At 44.8% G+C, this 18,077-nt stretch overlaps 1 protein-coding gene across 3 annotated transcripts in view; it reads left to right on the top strand.

Annotated features, from left to right (window-relative positions):
* Positions 1-18,077, top strand: part of CAMK1D (calcium/calmodulin dependent protein kinase ID) — a 216,742-nt gene that overhangs the window by 180,753 nt on the left and 17,912 nt on the right. For all 3 annotated transcript variants that reach the window (XM_050324274.1, XM_050324275.1, XM_050324276.1), the window contains exons 6-8: positions 3,210-3,285; positions 12,821-12,933; positions 14,725-14,803. In XM_050324274.1, the coding sequence (XP_050180231.1) occupies positions 3,210-3,285; positions 12,821-12,933; positions 14,725-14,803 (268 nt within the window). The remainder of the gene's footprint in view (positions 1-3,209; positions 3,286-12,820; positions 12,934-14,724; positions 14,804-18,077) is intronic.

Here is an 18,077-nt window from a genome sequence, read left to right on the forward strand (position 1 = left end):
GAAATACAGTTCCTGGATGTGGAGGAAGGGTCCAGGTTAGCTTCATTGATTTTCCTGTTTCTGGGTGACTGTTGTTTAGCATTTGAGCCCTCAGTGATTCCCTAGGGAATGTGTGATACTGGAAACCTGTGCTCAGCTGGCGTCTCCCCAGCGACAGAAATGGGAGGTTTGACTTTCCCCTTATCCTCACTGCTGTTTTGTCTCCTCAGCTGTCTGTGCTGATCCTTTAATGCTGTCAGATCTTGGATTTTTTTCATTGTATCTCTTGCTTTTGCCTCTTGGCACTGATCTACCATCACTCCTAAGAGCTCCTCTGACTTTGTTTTTCAGCTCATTAAATATTTCCGTCTTTTCCATGTATCACAGACAGATGATGCTGAGCTATGTTCTCCTGTTCCTGTTGCATGTCTGCTCATTGGAACAAAAACCAAAACCAGCCATTTGGCCTTAAAATAAGTATTTAAACCTCTCTTCATTAGGGTTTACCAAAGGGGAGTAAATAGCCTCACATTTGCTCCGAGCAAATGATGTTCTTACCTGCTTCACAGCCACCATCCAGAGCAGCAACTGTTATCGGTGCTCTTCACTCCTTTAAAACAGAAATGCCTCAACAAAGCTTTGATGTTTTAAGGGGGAGAATCTTTATATAGTTCATATCCCCTCATCTCACATTTGTTTTTTGTTGTGTTAATGTGGCATATCTGTATAATGTCAGGAGCTCACTAGGATCCCTGGTGCTTAGAAGCCATTTGCATAATATTTTCTTTTGGAATTAGGAGATGTATAGTGTTTACCAGTCCTGAAAATTGTGTAAACAGGAGCAGAGAGTCAAAGGTAGGAGAGGTATGTGAATAAAGTATTGGGAATTTGGAAGGACTGGAAAGTTGGAAGACATCTAATCTAAGGACAGGGGAAAATTAACTCCCTTCTTCCTCATATTTTGTCACAAAATTCAGTCACAAGGGATGGAACAAAACAGGAAACCAAGTCTCCCAAACCCTATTTGATGCACATTTTGAAAAACATGTTATTTTTAGAGGAAAACTTGGAGGCAAATTTTGATGAATCACAAAGGAAAGAGCCAGATTAAGGGACACAAGGATTTTCTGGGAAAGTTGTCTTGAGCAACTTTGGGGAACGACTGTTTCATACACGGGAAATGAACATTTCCAGAGTGTCCCAGCTTGCCAGGTTATCTGTGAGGCAGTGGCAGGCCAGTGCTTTATTTTTTTATCCTGAGCTTGCCTTCAAATTCCCCTCTGATGGACTAACTAGCACCCAGCCAACAGACAGACCCTGACCCAGCTGTTGGGAGAGGAGTTACGTTCTGGGCATCAACTGTAGAGGTCATCTGTATTTCCATAGCTTTGTCCCCTATTGTAGTAAGAGCATTTTCACCTTTATGTTGAACTGCAGCAGCATGCCCATGTCCTGGAAGGAGGTTCCTGAGGCTGCTCAGGATTTGGGGTGCAGGTTTCTACCAAGCACCTGGAGCCGAGTTTGGGACCATTCATAGACGGTACAGTGGAAAGAAACTTTCTTTGGCCTGTGGTGGATAAATGTTGGAGTATTCACACAGGACAGCAGTGTATTAGGATTAGCAATGTATGAACAGAACCATCCTTCTAATTCCTTGTACATGCAGTGATCCCACTTTGCTGGATAACCTGAAGATTGGGGCAATATTTAACCTCTGCTGCAGATTGGGGCATATCCGGCATATCCAAATCTTCAAGACTCTTCATAATCTGGCTGCCAGCTATATTTTTGTATCCACATTCCCCTGGATTTTCTTCCTTTTTACAATGTGTCCCCACTGGAATTTGACTCTTTCTATCATTTTTCTGCTTGTGGAAATGCAACCTGGAAGCTCTTATCTGCCTCATGCACTTTCTTCCTCCAATCCCTTCTGTAAGCTCTCATGCCAAAGCACCAGAAAGTCTCTTCTGTTTCTCATTATTGCTCCTGTTCTCTTTCTTGCTGGCAGTTTTGACCTTAGTTTTGTTGGCTTCCTTAACTTAAGAAACTAAAAGTCTTTGAAGAGTCCTATCAGTACACCAGAGCATAGGTAGCAACTAAATGTGAGGCTCAAGTTTTAACACTTATATGTGGTTCCCAATTTTTTTTTCCTGTTTTTCAAGTAGTTTAACTGCTTTGATATTGGTAAGACTCCTATGAGAGGAAGGTGTAACCCCCAAGAAATGTTTCTGTTGGGACTTACCCCTTCATGACTTTTTTCCAGCATTTGAACTCCAAATTACTCAGAGGAAATACTGTGCTTTTTAAAACATAGTGTGGCAAGCCTGCTTTAGGAATGCCACAAGCAGTGATTTCTTGCATTATTGTGGACATTTTGCTTTGGAAAAAAAAAAAGCAAAAGCTTCTTTACATGAAACAGATTAGGGTCACAGGGTTTTAAAATTTAGGTTTAAGCATTTGTACTGCAAACTCCCAACAGGGAAAACATAATACTCCAGGATCCCCCCAAAAATACACCTTTTTAACTCTCACTAGTCTAGGATAGGAAAGCAGACCCACAAAGAGTTTCAATAAATACCCAGGCTCTTGTTTCTAGCAAAATTCAGAGTATGGTGGCTGAAACTATAGAGGCAGAAGGCTCAGTTCCTTTGCTGCTTTCCTTTTCTCCCTCTGAGGTGTCTCTGTTCCCAGAGGCAGAAGGACAAATTACTCCTCCTTTCTCTGACATCCTGCAGGCTTTGAAAGGCAGCTGCTGGAAGAAATGGTGGCTGCTCTCTTTCCTCTCCTGCAGATGTAGTTTATCTGCTCCCTGACACGCTGCGCTTTCTGAGCTGCCTCTGGAACTCTCTGGTTTGGCAGCATGATGTGGTGAAGCTGTGATGCTGTCAGGGGGAATGTGCATCTCTGCACCCGTGCAAGGCTTGACCTCATTTTCCTCCCAAACAGGGAGGTGATGACTCTCTGACTCTCACGTATTTTTCTGGGCTTAGTTTTGTTTTCTGTGCCTAGAGACAAAAAATGGGGAATTTTCTCCACTCTAGGAGCCATCCTTCTTTGTAAGAATATGACCTTCAAAAAGGTCATTTACAATGACCTCAGGACATTTACAAATGCAAGCGCTGTGTGTGGAGGGCAAAACAAGGTCTTGGGGAGCTTCAGCATCCTGCCTCTTGACCCTACTCAAATATTTGTTCTTATAACATGTGCTTGCTTGGCTTTTTGTTTTTCAGCTCCTGAAGTGCTGGCCCAGAAACCCTACAGCAAAGCTGTGGACTGCTGGTCCATCGGGGTCATCGCATACATCCTGTGAGTACCTGATGGGTTTTCAGTCACTGTCCCCCTTGGGACCCGCAGAATGCTCTCCCACCATCGAGTTACCCGCTTAGGCTGGGCCAAATAATTAATATCTGACACTTTTGACCCAGGATAACATGAACTCTGGACAACTCCCAGCTGCATAAGGGCTGAAATTTGGGTACAGGTGGTAGGAAATGAGCCAGTACCCTTCAAATGCCATAATCAGTGTGCCCACCTCAACTACACTGTAGGCAGTGGTATGGGCTTGCCCAGATTGTGACATTATTGAAGTTATTATGTCCCCTGCTCAGATGAGCTTTGACAGGATACAAATTTGGCTGTTTCCATGCAGCACAGCAGTATGCCCACAGGTATACCCCAAAAAGCCACCTCTCTCATGGCATCACCCTGGGGAGGGCACAGAAGGAGATAAGGGGGAAAGAGCTTTTAATATACTGGAATGAGTTATTCTCATCAAAACATAATACAAAAGTATTGAAATTCTTACTGAAAATGAGGAATTGTTTTCCTTATCTCATCCAACCATCAGGTCCCACAGGAGAGGGTTAGCCCTGTCAGTTCTATCACTCTTCCCTCAAACCATTAAACCTCTGCATTCTTGGTGGAGATTTGCTCCTCTAATGGACTAATCACTGTTCAAAGGAGGGGGGATTGGTTGCTTGAGAAAGCTGCAGGACCAGGACTTCTGTGCATTCTCCAAAGTGGTGGATAGATCTCAGAACTCATGTTTATGGAGATGTAGTGCCTGTCATCATTCAGTGTGTGCCACCCTTCTTCAAAAAGACTTAATAGGATAATTTAGGTTGGAGGGAACCTTGAGAAGTCCTTTCCTTGAGGCCAGACTAGGGAGCCTAGGGCTTTTCAGTTGTGTCTCAAAATCCTCCAAAGACAGAGACTGTGGGCAACCTCTTCCACTGCTTGACTGCCCTCATGGGGCAAAGATTTTTCCTCATATCCAGACTTGTCTTCACGAAAGGGGCAGCCAGTACTTTAGATGTTGGTGCACTTTCAGTGCTTGAGCCATGGAAGTAGGTGCACCAGTCACTGCACCAGTGACAACACATGGAAGGAGTGGAGAGGTCTCCAGGCCACTGTGGTCACAGGGATACCCTGGCACCAGGGGTCATCACTGCCATCCAGAAAAAGGCATTCATAATATTACTGGGCACCATCCTCTGAATCCAGATCTGCGTGCGTGAGTGTATGAAATCACTGCTCATATCTGGATTGACAAGAAAACGCAGGACTTCTTGTCCGACTCCAGTTTTTAGGGGTCTCTCTTGACGGGGCAGTCTGTGCCCAGGGGTGGGGGCTGTAGGTCTGTGCATGTCCCCCAGGTAACAGCTGCACAGCTTTCTTGTGCCCAGCCTGAGAGCCTTGAACCACAAGCTATTCATGTGGGTCTTCCAGAGGAGGTCGGGCTTTTGCCGCGGACAGATCAAGGTGACCACACAAAGCACAACAAGCCTGTTCCTTCAGCCAAGAGAGCACAGAGCTGCTGTTTGGCTGTTGACTGCCACAGAAACAAATGTCTATTCCTGCCAGCATTGCCAGTGCTTTCTCTTTTTTTTGACTTTTCCCTTTTACACAACTGTCACAGTTATACAACACTGAAGGAAAAAGCAGCTCCAGTGAGGCACAGCATTAAAGCATTCCTGCTTTGTTCCCTTTCTCCTTATGCAGACATTTCATGGCTTGTCAACACGAATAACTTTTTGATGGGGTTGTATCACTATTTTTGCCAGGATATGCCTCACTGCTGTGTTATCCACTCTGTGCAATGTTCATTTCTTACATTTGCATTTAGTCTTGAGCATGTTGTACACTACCCAAAATTGGGAGGAGGGTTATATTAAAATGGTATAGGAAGGCTTTATTTATTTGCACGTGTTTAATTATTTAAAACAAAGTCCTGCCTGAAAATGTTTTATGACTGACTTTCTAATCTACATGAATATTTGAAAAGTTATTGAGTACAAAACTTTACAGGGGAATGGATTTATCTTGGAGCAGCCATCAATAGCAAGATGCAAAAAGCTTTTGCTAAACAAAGGAAAAATCGACAGTGCTGATTCTGACTTTGTTGCAAAGCCCAGTGGGACATGCTGCACCAGTGAGGAAGACAACACACTTGCCAAAATACCTCAGAGGCTGCTTCACACATCATGCCCTAGTGCTCTTTTAGATGAGGATGGTGCATGCTGACCCAAAGTTACCATTTTTCACAAGCAAACCTGAGCATGGAAGTCCTAGGGGTTGGGGTTTTTTTAATGTATTCAGTCCTTGACAGCCATGGCAGGACACAGAGTCTTTTCTGTTGCTTTTTTAGTACTTTGCTGAGTACCAGCTTCAGCAAGTGGCAAAAAGGAGGATGCAGGTGGAAGACAGCAGTACCCTGCCTCACTTCCAGACTCAGCTGCTGCCTGGGTTCAGTTTATTGTCAAATATCCACCATGAAAATGTGTGTCCCTCTGGCAGCCCACGGGAGGGCTGTGAACTGTTGCATCTGGTTGCACGGAGATAAACCTGGCTCTGCTTTCCCCCAAGTTTTCAGTCCCATGCATCAATGGTTCTTGCACCAAAGGTCTTTTTTTGCTGGCAGACCTGTTGTTATTTCACTTGTTGCTTTTATGTGTCTTGCTGAGCAATAGGGGTGAGACAGTGCTAAGTAACGTGTCCTCCACACCCAGTTTTTGAACACATCTTCAGTAGGTGGAAGATTACAATCTCATCCCTAATCCTCCCCCTTTCCTGAGCAAGGCTGCTCTTTCTACAAGGTTCAGCTCTGTTTCCTTCTCTGTTTTCCAAATCAGCATGTGCTTGGCTTGTCAAGCAAGGCATGCACAGTCCTCAAATTTAAATTCCCTATTTGCTGTATGGGGAATTCCAACCCAGAAGGCTTAAATCAACTCGGTAAGAAACAGGCCCTATGAATTCCTGTTTGCAAGACAAGGAAGCCTTTTCAGGGTTCCTGTGCTTCAGGTAATAAGGACTTGATTTGTATTGTGTACAGTCCAAATGAATGGCAATAACACTTTGCTGCAGAAGGATCATGGTAATGTGTTTGCCAGACTGTTACAGCTTGGGTGGGATTGGGTCTGGACCAGACCACCTCCTTCAGTATTTCTGCACGTGAGCTACATCCTTCAGCATGCTCCTGTAACAGCAGCATTTCAGGGCTCCCTTTGGTTCCCCTGATGTAGGTGCTTAGTGCTTGCTGTTGCAGTCACACACAGTGTGCCTGGTCTCAAGCTGTGGCTTCAGGACAGTCCAGCCCTGCATATTCCCATGACATCCCTGTCAGCTGAGGACAGGGGTGCTGTGCACTTCAGCTTCTCCGATGGCACAGGACTCTTTTTCTGGGCACCTCAACCCACTCTGGGTCAGTGCAAGCAGTCCTTTCACCAGGGTGTGCCCTTCAGTTGCCTAAACTTCCACATTTAGTGCCACTCTGGGGCATCCAGGACAGCCACGTGCACTTGGCAGATGCAGCGTGCTGTGGAGACCTTCCTTGGAGAGTGACAGATGGAGCCAAGAGGGAGACCATGGACTGTGTCAGATAGCACCAGATGCCCATGCTGAGGTGACTGGATCACACCCTGCTCTGTACTCAGAGCCCTGCTTTCACAGTATGGATCCATCTGCTTTAGGGAAGATTTGCATCACTCTCCAGTCTCCCTTGACTCCGTCTCTGTTGAGTGCAATGTGATCTTAGAAACACAGCCCACATCTCACACGTCCTAGTCTTGGTCTGGATGTCATCCTTGCTTCCAGGAATAACCAGAAGTTGCAGACGTGGTCTCTCTTAAGAGAGTGGACGTCTGGGATACAGCAGAGAGGAAAAGGGTCCTTCCCTAAGCTGGAAGGAAGCAGCCCTGCCGGAGTGTCTGATCCCACCACTGATGGGCACGGATTTAACACTTGGGTTTGCTGTCTCAGCAGTGCCATTCCACCAGAGGTGGCAGAGCCAGCGAGCTCCCAGTGTGGAATGACACTGAGATGCCTCAAGCACCAGCAGCACAGCCACTCTGGTGCAACACTGGTAGTTAATCCTGCCCTGAGCAGGAGTTATTAATTCCAGTGTATCACTGCACCCATCCAGATGTGCCATTTCCAGCTCCACTGTCAGCACAGTTGGAGCTACTTGCACAAGCTTAAAGCAGTTGGAGGTGCAATTTTTGCACATGGCAATCCAAGCACAATGTTCTGCATCACCTCCCCACCTCTCCCACAGATTCTCACAGCCACTCTGGACAGTCTTGTCGTTTAGGAAGATGGAAACTCAGGGGAATCTAACACTGAAGCCAGGCATAAATTAAAGATGCTATGAGCTATTATTACTACAAGTGGTTTGAGTGCCTGCAGACAAAAGCTCAGTTTCACTTGAGAGCCCTCAGTTTATGACACTGGAAGAACAAACTGTTTCTGTGGCACCAATGCTCTAGAGAAATATTTGTTTCTGTGATATGCAAGGCAAAGGATGTCTTAGGAAAGAGTACCTTTGTTTCAGTGCCAGTCTCTAATGCCTCTCGTTAATGACAGCCAGATTGCAGAGGCCGCACCAGCAGAGTTTTTATCAAAACCTGTTTTGCATGAGATGTCATTATTCACACAAACTAATTTTAGAGCCTGAAATTTCCTGTTATTCCAGTTGCAGTATTTCTGAATTGGAAACAGCCTCAGTGTTGAGCTCAGCTTTCCACTTATCACAAAATAGTTCTGATAATGTGTCCAGCTTAAAAATATGAAGCTTAAGAAGAGCAAGAGACTTCACTGGATTCCCAGCAGCTGGAGTAAGGGGTTACAAAAGCTTGTGAAACTAAAATACTGATTACATGCATACCTGATAAAGAGAAGATTAAGTTAATTTATGGAAAAAATAGAAAATAATGTTTCAAAGCTGGAAAAGAACCTGGGCCAACAGAGTGCTCTGCCTCAGCCCTTGGTTATTCATAGGCAACACCTCCTGTCTCTTCTGCACTAGGCTGAGCACATTTTGCCTTGAATTTTCTTCTGATTCTGTTCACTGTTAGGACAAGAGAATTATTGGTTTGTTACTGTTGTTCATAAACAATAGGTATCTGGAAATAAATCTTGGATCGTAATTTCACACTTTGCTGCTGACCTGTTTTTGATTTTCAAATAGATGTTCATGAATCATCAGTGATGTTTGTATGGAAGGATTAACCAGGGACAGTAGTATTATGCCAAAAGAAGTTTCCACCATCCCCCTGGAGTCATACACTGGGAAAAACTGGTCAGTCATCTCATCTGCTTGGCATCACACACAAGCCTAAGCAAGAAACTGAGGAATAATTAACTTATTTGATACTGGAAGGAGAAGTAGTGCTGGCAAAGTACAAAGGCATGTTGGATTGTTCAGGATAACTCACATAAATGCTGGGAAGACAACCTCAAATGATTGTTACTCATCACTTGCTTCCTAATTTGTCTTTGATTCCCTAGGTTAACATGTCCTTGTCCACAGCTCTGTGAGGGCAGTGGTGTCAGCCACTATGAGGGTCTATTCCCAAAATATACAGAAGAAATACATGTGTTTATCCCTATAAATAGCACTTGGATGACTTCCCACGCCATACATCTCAGGTCTTTGAGCACTTACTGAATTCTTTGCTCTAATCTAACTATAAAATTGTTTGTGTCTCTTGGTCCTTGGTGTCTCTTGTGCTGCAGGCTGGGCACTGACTATGTGAATGAGTTATTTAGCCTTTAATATCACCTCCAAAATGTAGAGAGAGCTTGCAGGGATTTGCTTTCTCTGCATGGTGAGGAGAAGAGGTTCCTGCTGTTGTGCTCTCATGGTGGCTTCTAGAAATGACTTCTGGCAATATATTTTTTTCATACATCCACTTGTGTTTTTCCTATCTGCATCCCATTATTTTTAAGGCAAGACTGGAAGTAAGAGTTTAGGGGAAAATCTGTTGCTGATGTGATAAGGTTGCTAAATAATTCTGAAAATCTTTTATTTGTTGAAACTGCAAGAAAATTATGACAACCAATATATGCCTGAAACTCCCTCAGGACAGTGTAGGTTTTTTTCACATCGAAGACAGAGGGTTTATTTTTGCATTTCTGCATATCTAAAGAAAAGCAGCAGAACCTCTGATAGTGAGGTCGTTTTTTTTCACACAGAATGTCCCAGCAGATGGAAACAAAGTCGGTGGGATTTTGATTCTGTACAAATTAACCAAAAACTCATTATAGACTTTGGAAAGTGGCCCAGTTGCTGAAAGTCCAAGAATATTCCCTCCAGCTATGAATTGTATGATAGGCTGATTTACTGGGGCTTTCCCATCCCTTTCTGCAGAGCCAATAATGTTAAATATTAAAGTAACATTAAAACTTCTTTGTCTTCCTAAACTCTGTTTTTAAGGGAAAGGACAGCAAGACTGCCTGTATTTTGGCTCTCAACCTGTCACTGTGCCAGGATGCCCTGATGTTCCCCTCCCAAATGCCACCTCTTCTGACCTACAGAGCTTTCTCCCTTCTCACCTGTGTTCTGGTGGGGGTCCTCATTGATTTACCTCCTTGAGGAATATTCCTGCCTTCCCCTGTGCAGGAGGTTCATCCCATTCCTGGACAATTCAGGATCAGCCCTTGCCATGCACTCAGCCTGCTCTCATGTGAGGGGCTGGTTTGGGGGGATGTCCCTGGCCGTGACCTGTAATAGCAACTAAAACTCCTCAACCTCCCACTGGCAAGGGAAAAGCTTTGCCCTGTGCCCAGCTCCCAGCAGTCCTGGTACTCTCCTGTCTCTCCTTGTGCTTCACCCCTCCCAGCACCCAGGGCTGCAGGGACCTTCTGCACATAGAAGATGTAGATACTCAAACTGTGCATAGGAGCAGTGGAGGAGCTGAAAGGCTCTGGAGAGGCTGGGATTCTTGCTGGGGTTCATTCCCCTGTGCTCCCCCTTGCAGGGTTATAGCCCTCCAGCTCTGTGCTGCTCGGCAGTTCACTCCTACATTTTGCTGCCACAAGTGCGTGTAAATCACAGCAGTCCCGACTTGTGCTCTTGTAGCCTTTGCCAAGGTAATTAGTACAGTGCACATTTAGAGAGAGTTATTTCTCTCTCCAGAGCAGCCTGCCAGTGCCTCGGCATGCACAGCGCTGTCTGCTCACCTTAAAATGCTTTTTTGGAGCAGTTTGGGTTTTTGTTTAAGGGAAGTGCTGAGGAGGGCAAGAAATTAATAAGGGACTGCCAGGCTTCTTATACAGAGTCCCCTGAGCCTCCCAGGAAAGAAGGACAGAGTGATGGCTCCAAGTGCCCTTGGAGGAGCTGTTTTACATCAGCCTGGGCATCCCTACCCCAGTGCCCATCCTAACAGCTGCAGTGCTGGTGCTGACAACTCCATCATTTCCAGACCACTCAGTAAAGGGCACAAATTGTGAGAGTTGTGAGGGTGGAGTAGTCACTGTCCATGGAGGAGTTTAAGGAAAGACTGGATATGGTGCTCAGTGCCCTGGTCTAGTTGACATGGTGGTGTTCGGTCACAGGTTGGACTTGATGGCCTCAGAGGTCTTTTCCAACCTAATGATTCCGTGATTCTGTGGCAAAAGGGAAGGAAGGTGAAAATCAGTTTGTGTGCATCCCCCCCCCCCCGGACTGTGGAATGTGAGCACTGATAATTATTACACTAAAACAAGTTATTTAAACATTCTTCACACTACCAGGTGTTTTTCCTTCATTGTCCCTGTTCATAGTGGCTTTTTGGCACTTGCTTAAATGCAGCATTTTTAATGGCCCTCCTCATACACCACTTCTACCATGGGGTTTCACACAGGAGTTGCTTCACCCAGCCCCACACACAAGCACGTGCCTATGAAGTAGGAACACAGTCCTGCTCCGAAGGTACATACTTGTCTGGCATGAGGTTATCTTACTTGCTTTTGATAAGGGCACTCATCCAGTGGGACCCAAATGAGGACTGGCTCATCTGCTCTGCGAGATAAAGAGAGAGATTTCTGATTCAGCTGGACCACAGTGGATTCATTATCATGCTGCAAATTTCATCAGAGTTCTCCCAGGTCAATATGGATGTGACGCAGATCAACATCTCACTCAGTATTTAAATTATTTATCAAGCACACTGGCTCTTCAGAGCTAACAAAACATTGCTCCTTTCACCCTCAAGTGTTGAGTTGGTTCAAATAACCTCCAGGGCAGCTGGCTGGCTTTGGGTTATAAATAACTCAAGTATTTCATTTCTTATAGTTCCCCCCTTTTGCTCTCTTGTTGCTGCAGTTTCTGTTTATAATTGCTGGCTCTCTCCAATTAAATGCCTCATTGAGGTTGATTGACTCAGAGTTTAAGAAAACTGCTGGGAAAAGATTATTTCAGTACCAACAAAGTATGTGTAAGAATAATTTTAGCCATGGACTAGAGATAAGAGAAAAAAATACATCATCTCTTTATAGACCGTAGAGACAGGAAGGTCTGTTTAACTGTGAGCAGAGTGGGTTTGCTAAAACCTCAGAGCAGCCTTGGAGGTAAATCTGGCACTTTCAACCCTGGTATTAAAACTTGAAGAAGGGGCATCTCTGCCGACATGTCTGTTTAGAAAGGGACAGACTAGTGCCTGCAGCATCAGCTGGGTGTGAGAGATCTCTGACACACGAGTTTTGTCACTGCATTGGCTCAGTGCAGTGGTGGATGTGCTTTTCCCACGTCTGCCTCGGCACAGTGACTGTCCTGCTGTCTGCAGCACTGGGGGGGTGCACTCTGAGTGTTGTAGCTCAAACTAGGCACATAATATTCGATGTCCCACTTGTCCTGGGGTTAGGTTTTTAGAGAAGTCTGATTATAAATACTGAAAAACAGGGCAGGACTGTTGTTAGCCCTAGGCAAGGCAGGCAGTTGGACACGGTCAGCAAAAGCACTTGCAGAAGTGAGAAAGGGAGAGGCTCTCTGTGTATCTGTGTCAGCAGCAGGTCCATGTCCAGCCTTTGCAGGCTCTGCTGCAGAGGGGGACTGACTCCCAGACATCCTTCTCGCTGTGCCTGGGGATGCAGAGCCCAGCACAACCTGCAGATGCATCCTACCCTGTGCCTGATAGCTCTGCAGGGTTCCTTGTCCTGTTTTGCATACCAGGTCTGCTGGATGTGCTGAGAGCTGGGGCTCTGTGGGTGTAAGGTGTAGCTCCTGAAATCTCTTCTTGCCACATGTATAGGAGAGGATGGAAGGGGGCATGTCTGTGTAATAAAAGTGCTCCTCTACTTAAACACACAAAAGCATGCAGAGAGAGGCCAGGATGTCTGCATCAGTCAGCGTGGGATCAACAGCACCACGTTTCCAAGCAGAACTCCTCTTTGTCCAGGACAGTGCCAGTCTTCAGAAGTGGCTTTATGTGTCCCTGAACAAAATTCTTTCATGGTAACACTTGCCTGCTTGAAAACTTACTGGGGCAAGTCTTAAGCAAGAGTTTCTCCATTTTTCTCCCTCCCTCTTTCTTCTTGACAAAGATGGGTCCAATGGTTACATCTCTCTTTTCTTGTTCACCATTAGCCTCTGTGGATATCCCCCTTTCTATGATGAAAATGACTCCAAACTCTTTGAGCAGATCCTTAAGGCCGAGTATGAGTTTGACTCTCCGTACTGGGATGACATCTCTGAGTCTGGTGAGTAGTTACTGCTCCTTGAATTGCAACAACCATGCATGCATGTATGTCTATTGCTTGTATCCTCCTCTGGGAGTGAGAATGCCCCCTCCATCATGTCCAGAGTTCCTTTTGACTGAAGACCATTGGGAATGTGCATTTCTCTCAGCTTAAATAGTTCTGGGAATTTGTTTCTGCAGGAGAGCAAATTAAGTATGATTTTGTCCAGCCACACACAAAGCACCAAAACATAGCTGAGACAGAAGATGAAGATGTCAGAAGACTGTCCCAAGAAGAAAAAGCAGTTTAATTTCTCAATCAAATCCAAATGAGAAGCAGATGGTTTAAGTGTCATTAATAATAAGGTGGCAAACTGTTTTGGCTCAGTTACTGACACTGCACTGCAGCTCCAAAGTGAGACTGCAGCGTGTGCAGCAAAAAAACCCAGGAAATCATTGGCTTCCAAATGAGGTGGATGAGCAGATCCAGAATCTGGGAGGACTGTCCACGTGGTTGGATCCAGATAGCTGCCCATATGCTCGCCCAGCTCCCCACCCAGTGCAGAAGATATTTAACCCACAGTGCCCATCTGTGCCTGCTCTGGTCAGTCCGGCAGAGGGGCAGATACACCAACATGTTACAGGCAGTTATGGCTAAAGGCTTCTGGCTCCAGCATGGCTCATGGCCTGCCAGCATCAGTGTCCATAGGTGACAGCAGGGACACATTCAGCATTGCACCCTGCATGTGCCCCTGACATGCTGTGTGGTCTCCAAGAGGTCACACAAGCTCAGTGTCCTTGCTCTTTCCGACCCAGGGAAACATCTTCTGTTTCATGCAGGAGAAGAAATTAATTCTAGGAATATTTCATCATATAAAAATACCTCTAGAAATGCAATTTTCTGATTCATTAGTGCTACTGATTGAGGCAGGGGAGATAAAAATTGTTTTTATTATACAGACTATTATATATGCTCTTATCTGCACATAGAGCAACACTTCATGCTGCTTACATCTGCAGCCCAGATATCATTGTGAAGGATTGCTTTAAAATATATGTGATGAGAAGTTTTTCAAGCCCTTAAGGGTTTTTGTAGAAAATATGAAGGTCTGCTGGCAGACCCCTTTGCCTTTTGGGGGAAAGTCCAGCACCTAAATCAGCACAAAGATTTTCCTGCCCTATTTGGCTTTGCTGTGGCTCCTTCAGCTACACTGCCCTGACACTACTGGATGCATGCCATGCTGCAACCTCCCTTCCTTCCATTATAGCGTCGATTAAAAACACACTGCCTCGTGCTCCAGGGAGTCCATTTGCCTCGCTAAATTCCTTTTTAAACACACAACAATGTCCTCACAGCTGTCCATGTGTGTGACTGCTTGGAGTGAGCAATGAGAAGCTTCTCTTGCTGTGGCATCTGACCTCCTCCCTGCTTTTCCCACTGGGTTTACCAGCACCTGCAATGATGTGGCCACATTCAGACCATTAACATGGTCAGAAGCACGTGGCTGACCGGGGAGCTGGGAGCTGCCAGGCTTGTACTCTGCTGACTCCGAATTATCCATCCCACTCCTAAATATACCTGCAGGAGTAGATGCCTTCAGCTTTTATCTGCTGTACTAAATAGTTTGGCTTTGGTCCTAAGTCCCTTTTGGTTATATCTATACTAATAAATGACAAATGGCCTTAGGGCCATTTTCTTGTGCTGTGGCCAAGCGGCACTTGGTAGCCTGATCAGTGCTGTTGTCTGATCACCCATCAGCAGAAGTGGGCATCAACTCTGTTGCTTTCATTTATTCTCTCTTTTTTTTTGCAGCTAAAGACTTCATTCGCAATTTGATGGAGAAGGACCCTAATAAAAGATACACCTGTGAGCAAGCAGCACGGCACCCTTGGTAAGCTGCAGTCACTGGTGGGTGAGGCCCTCAGGGCAGAGGGCATCGTTTTACATTCGTGGGTGGAAGTGGTTTTCCTGTGACATACTCTACTAAATAATTTGGTACTTTTATTGAAAAAAACCTGCCTTTGTCATCCAGCTTTTCCTGGAAGACTGTGATAGGACTTTAATCTCCCTCACCAACCTGTTGAGTATCTGTGTAAGGATTAGTAAAATGCTGAATTGTGTATGTTGACTGTAGTGCAGCAGTGGCACATGACAAAATGATTGAAACCAGAAATCATAGCTGGGGCCCAAAGGTCAAATTCCACAGGTGTGCAGAAGGCTGGATATCAACCTGCTCATGAGGTCCTTGCCAAGGTAATATCAGAGCCCTTTAGAGCATCCCATGAAGTAGGAAATCCTCATCTGTGCTTCACAAATAGTCCACTTCCTGCTTGCAGTAAGGAGCTGGTTCCACATGCTGGTTATCCTCTCTCGTTGAATGGAAGAGATAAACTAGAGAGGGATGAGCTGAGTGTGAATTAGCAGTAGCAGTGCTGTCTCTCTGCAGGGCCTACAGAAGAGTACTTGATCTGACTGCATTTGTAATTTAGACCTCCCTAAAGTGCTTTAAATTAGATGATGCCTTTTCATATGAGTGACTTTGTCAATGTTACTCAAGGTTTATGTAACTGGAACAAGATTGGGTCATTTACTTTTGAGCAGCCCTGAGTGACTGGGAGCATCATCCCACACTACCACCTGCACCCTCACATGGGCTCTGAATCCAAGTCTTTTAGGGAAGGGAATGTTATATATATGAGGTAAGATATTATTTTTGTTGTTATAATAGCAGCAACAGAAAATAGTCAATGGCATGACATTTTCTTCCCAGATCCATATTAGACTGTTTTCATACTATCACAGTTGCCCCAAATGCCATTTCCTTTTGCATAGCTTGTGTGACAAAAAGAAAATCTGAGAAACAAAATCCAGTTTTTGGGAGATGAAGAAAAATACGAGCTTTGGGAAATTAAATATTACAGAACTCAATATTAGAAATACAGAATAAACAATGGGAATGCAACTCCCAGCAGGGAGTGAGGTGACCATTTGTACAACTCAAAGGCAAATTTTCCAAAGCCTTACATCCAAGATACACAAAACGAAAGAATCCAGCTCCTGGCCCTTCTACATCTCTGTTGGTTGCTGGAGTGCAACAAAGAAACGTGGCACTTGCTGCACACACAGCTTTTGGGCCCTCCAAAAGGAACAAAATGATAAAAGTATTTTCATTCCTTTTCTTCTTTTTTTTTTTCTTTTGCATGTCATGGCCAAGGGCCAATGGAAACTCACAGACTGCTCCATAATTCTCATTATTTCCTATAGAATTCATTCTTTGATGTGAAAACAATCTCCCAAGAGGGTCTTCCCCCATTTCTGTGTCAGAGGATCTTCTTCTGCCAGGCCGACTTTGCCAGACTGTGGTTCATTTGAAGGGCTGCTTCCCAGCCATGTAAAGCACAGCTCAGGGTCACAGCATTTGAAATGTCAGACATGCAAATGGCACTGCAGTAGGGAGGTTTCAAATATGCACCATGTTTCCACCCCACATCCCAAATCCACCTCCCTTTGACACAGAGGCAGTATGTGCCAGTGTATTACAGGACAGGGAGGCTGGAACTAGATGATCTCTAAGGTCCCTTTCAACCCAAGCCCTTCTATGATTCTGTGATTCTGTGACAGTTGTACAGTGGAAGCAAAGCAGGGAGGTTTCCAGGGCTATGGCTTCAGGTCTGCCTCTGTCCTCCCCACTGTGCTCATGAGCAACACTCGATGGCTCATCCCCCCTTACTCTGCAAGGCTTCCTGTAACACAGATGTTGCTGTTATGGACCTCTCTGGAGAGTGGTGCAGTGATCTTATGGAGGGTTTGGATACTGCAGTGATAAATGCCTTTTTGGATAATCAAAGCTACTTACCCAAATATTATCTGGTATTTCAGAGTTAGTGATAGGATCTCCTTTTGCCAAAGCATTGCTCAGGACTCATTTTGCACACAGATTGCTTATGTCAGGAAATAGTGAGGTTTTTGCTGTTTCTTCTCTCATTCTAACCATTACATCTGTTGCAATGGCATTCTCTCCTGCTCTTGGAAGGAGGGAAAGGCCTTTTTGGTGGAGGGGGAGTAGATCTCTGTGTTTCCTCTTGATGGTCATTTGTGTCGTTCCCTCAACCTGGTCATATTTAAGTTTCCAGCAAGTCCAGCTTTGAGTTCTTCTCATGATTCCACCTTTTACAATGGGGGCATCTCACACCAGCTTCTCAGATGAGCATGTGTTTTTCAGTGTACCCATTTTCAACCCCCATTAGCCACATCACCTTCCACAGTGCTGACACAGTGTGTTATCCATGGGGGATAGGTACCTAAGACTGTTGGCTTAGTGGGAAGAGGTGATCAGAGCAGACTTCAAGGGGCCCCATAAATTATTTGCTTTTCCAAAGTGCTCACACTGCAAGTAGCCCTTAATGGCATCTCATAAAAAGCACGTCTTTTGTCTGCACGAGCAACGTAACTGGAGAAGCATCTTTGAACCCCAGCATTGTCATGAAGTGAAATTCCGATTCCACTGAGATTGATGGGAGTTCTGCCAGACTTTAGTGAGACTTCAGGTTTGTCTCCTTGTCTCACCAGCAAAACACAGACCTACCTGAGTCACTGGTGCTGTGCACATGGTAGATAATTAACACAGATGATGAAGGAGCTCCACATAGTAACATTTTCCCGCTTTCTCTTTTTCTTCCTCCTGTGGTATCTTCCCTTACAGTATCAGATCTTTGCATTAAGCCACAAATTAGGAAGAAAACTATCAAATCAGGAGTAGTCAACACTGATTTTATAATCTGATTGTGATAAAAGTGGTTAGCTGTGCATGACATTGCCATGAGGCTTTGTTGTTTCTTATGTAACATTTGTGAAGAACAAGCCAATTCCAAAATACATCTCTTATTTCAATTACCATGTTTTTATTTAAAACTTCCAAACAGGGCTTGCAGGAACTGGATCTTGCAAGATATTACATTTATGCCTTTAAGGTTAATGATCTCTTTGAATTTTGGAAAACTTCTCCAGAATAGACAGCTATTTGCATGATTAAATGTTTGCACAGGAACAGACCCTAGTAAAAAGTAAATACTTCTTCCCAATGGCCAGCTTTTCTGTGCTGTATCTGCTCCCCACATGCCTGCATTTACGTGATGTTTTGCTATTTATAATCAAATGGCCTTGGC

This window comes from Myiozetetes cayanensis, unplaced genomic scaffold (assembly GCF_022539395.1).
Source record: "Myiozetetes cayanensis isolate MyiCay16 unplaced genomic scaffold, myiCay2020 scf3, whole genome shotgun sequence".
Classification (NCBI taxonomy): Eukaryota; Metazoa; Chordata; class Aves; order Passeriformes; family Tyrannidae; genus Myiozetetes; species Myiozetetes cayanensis.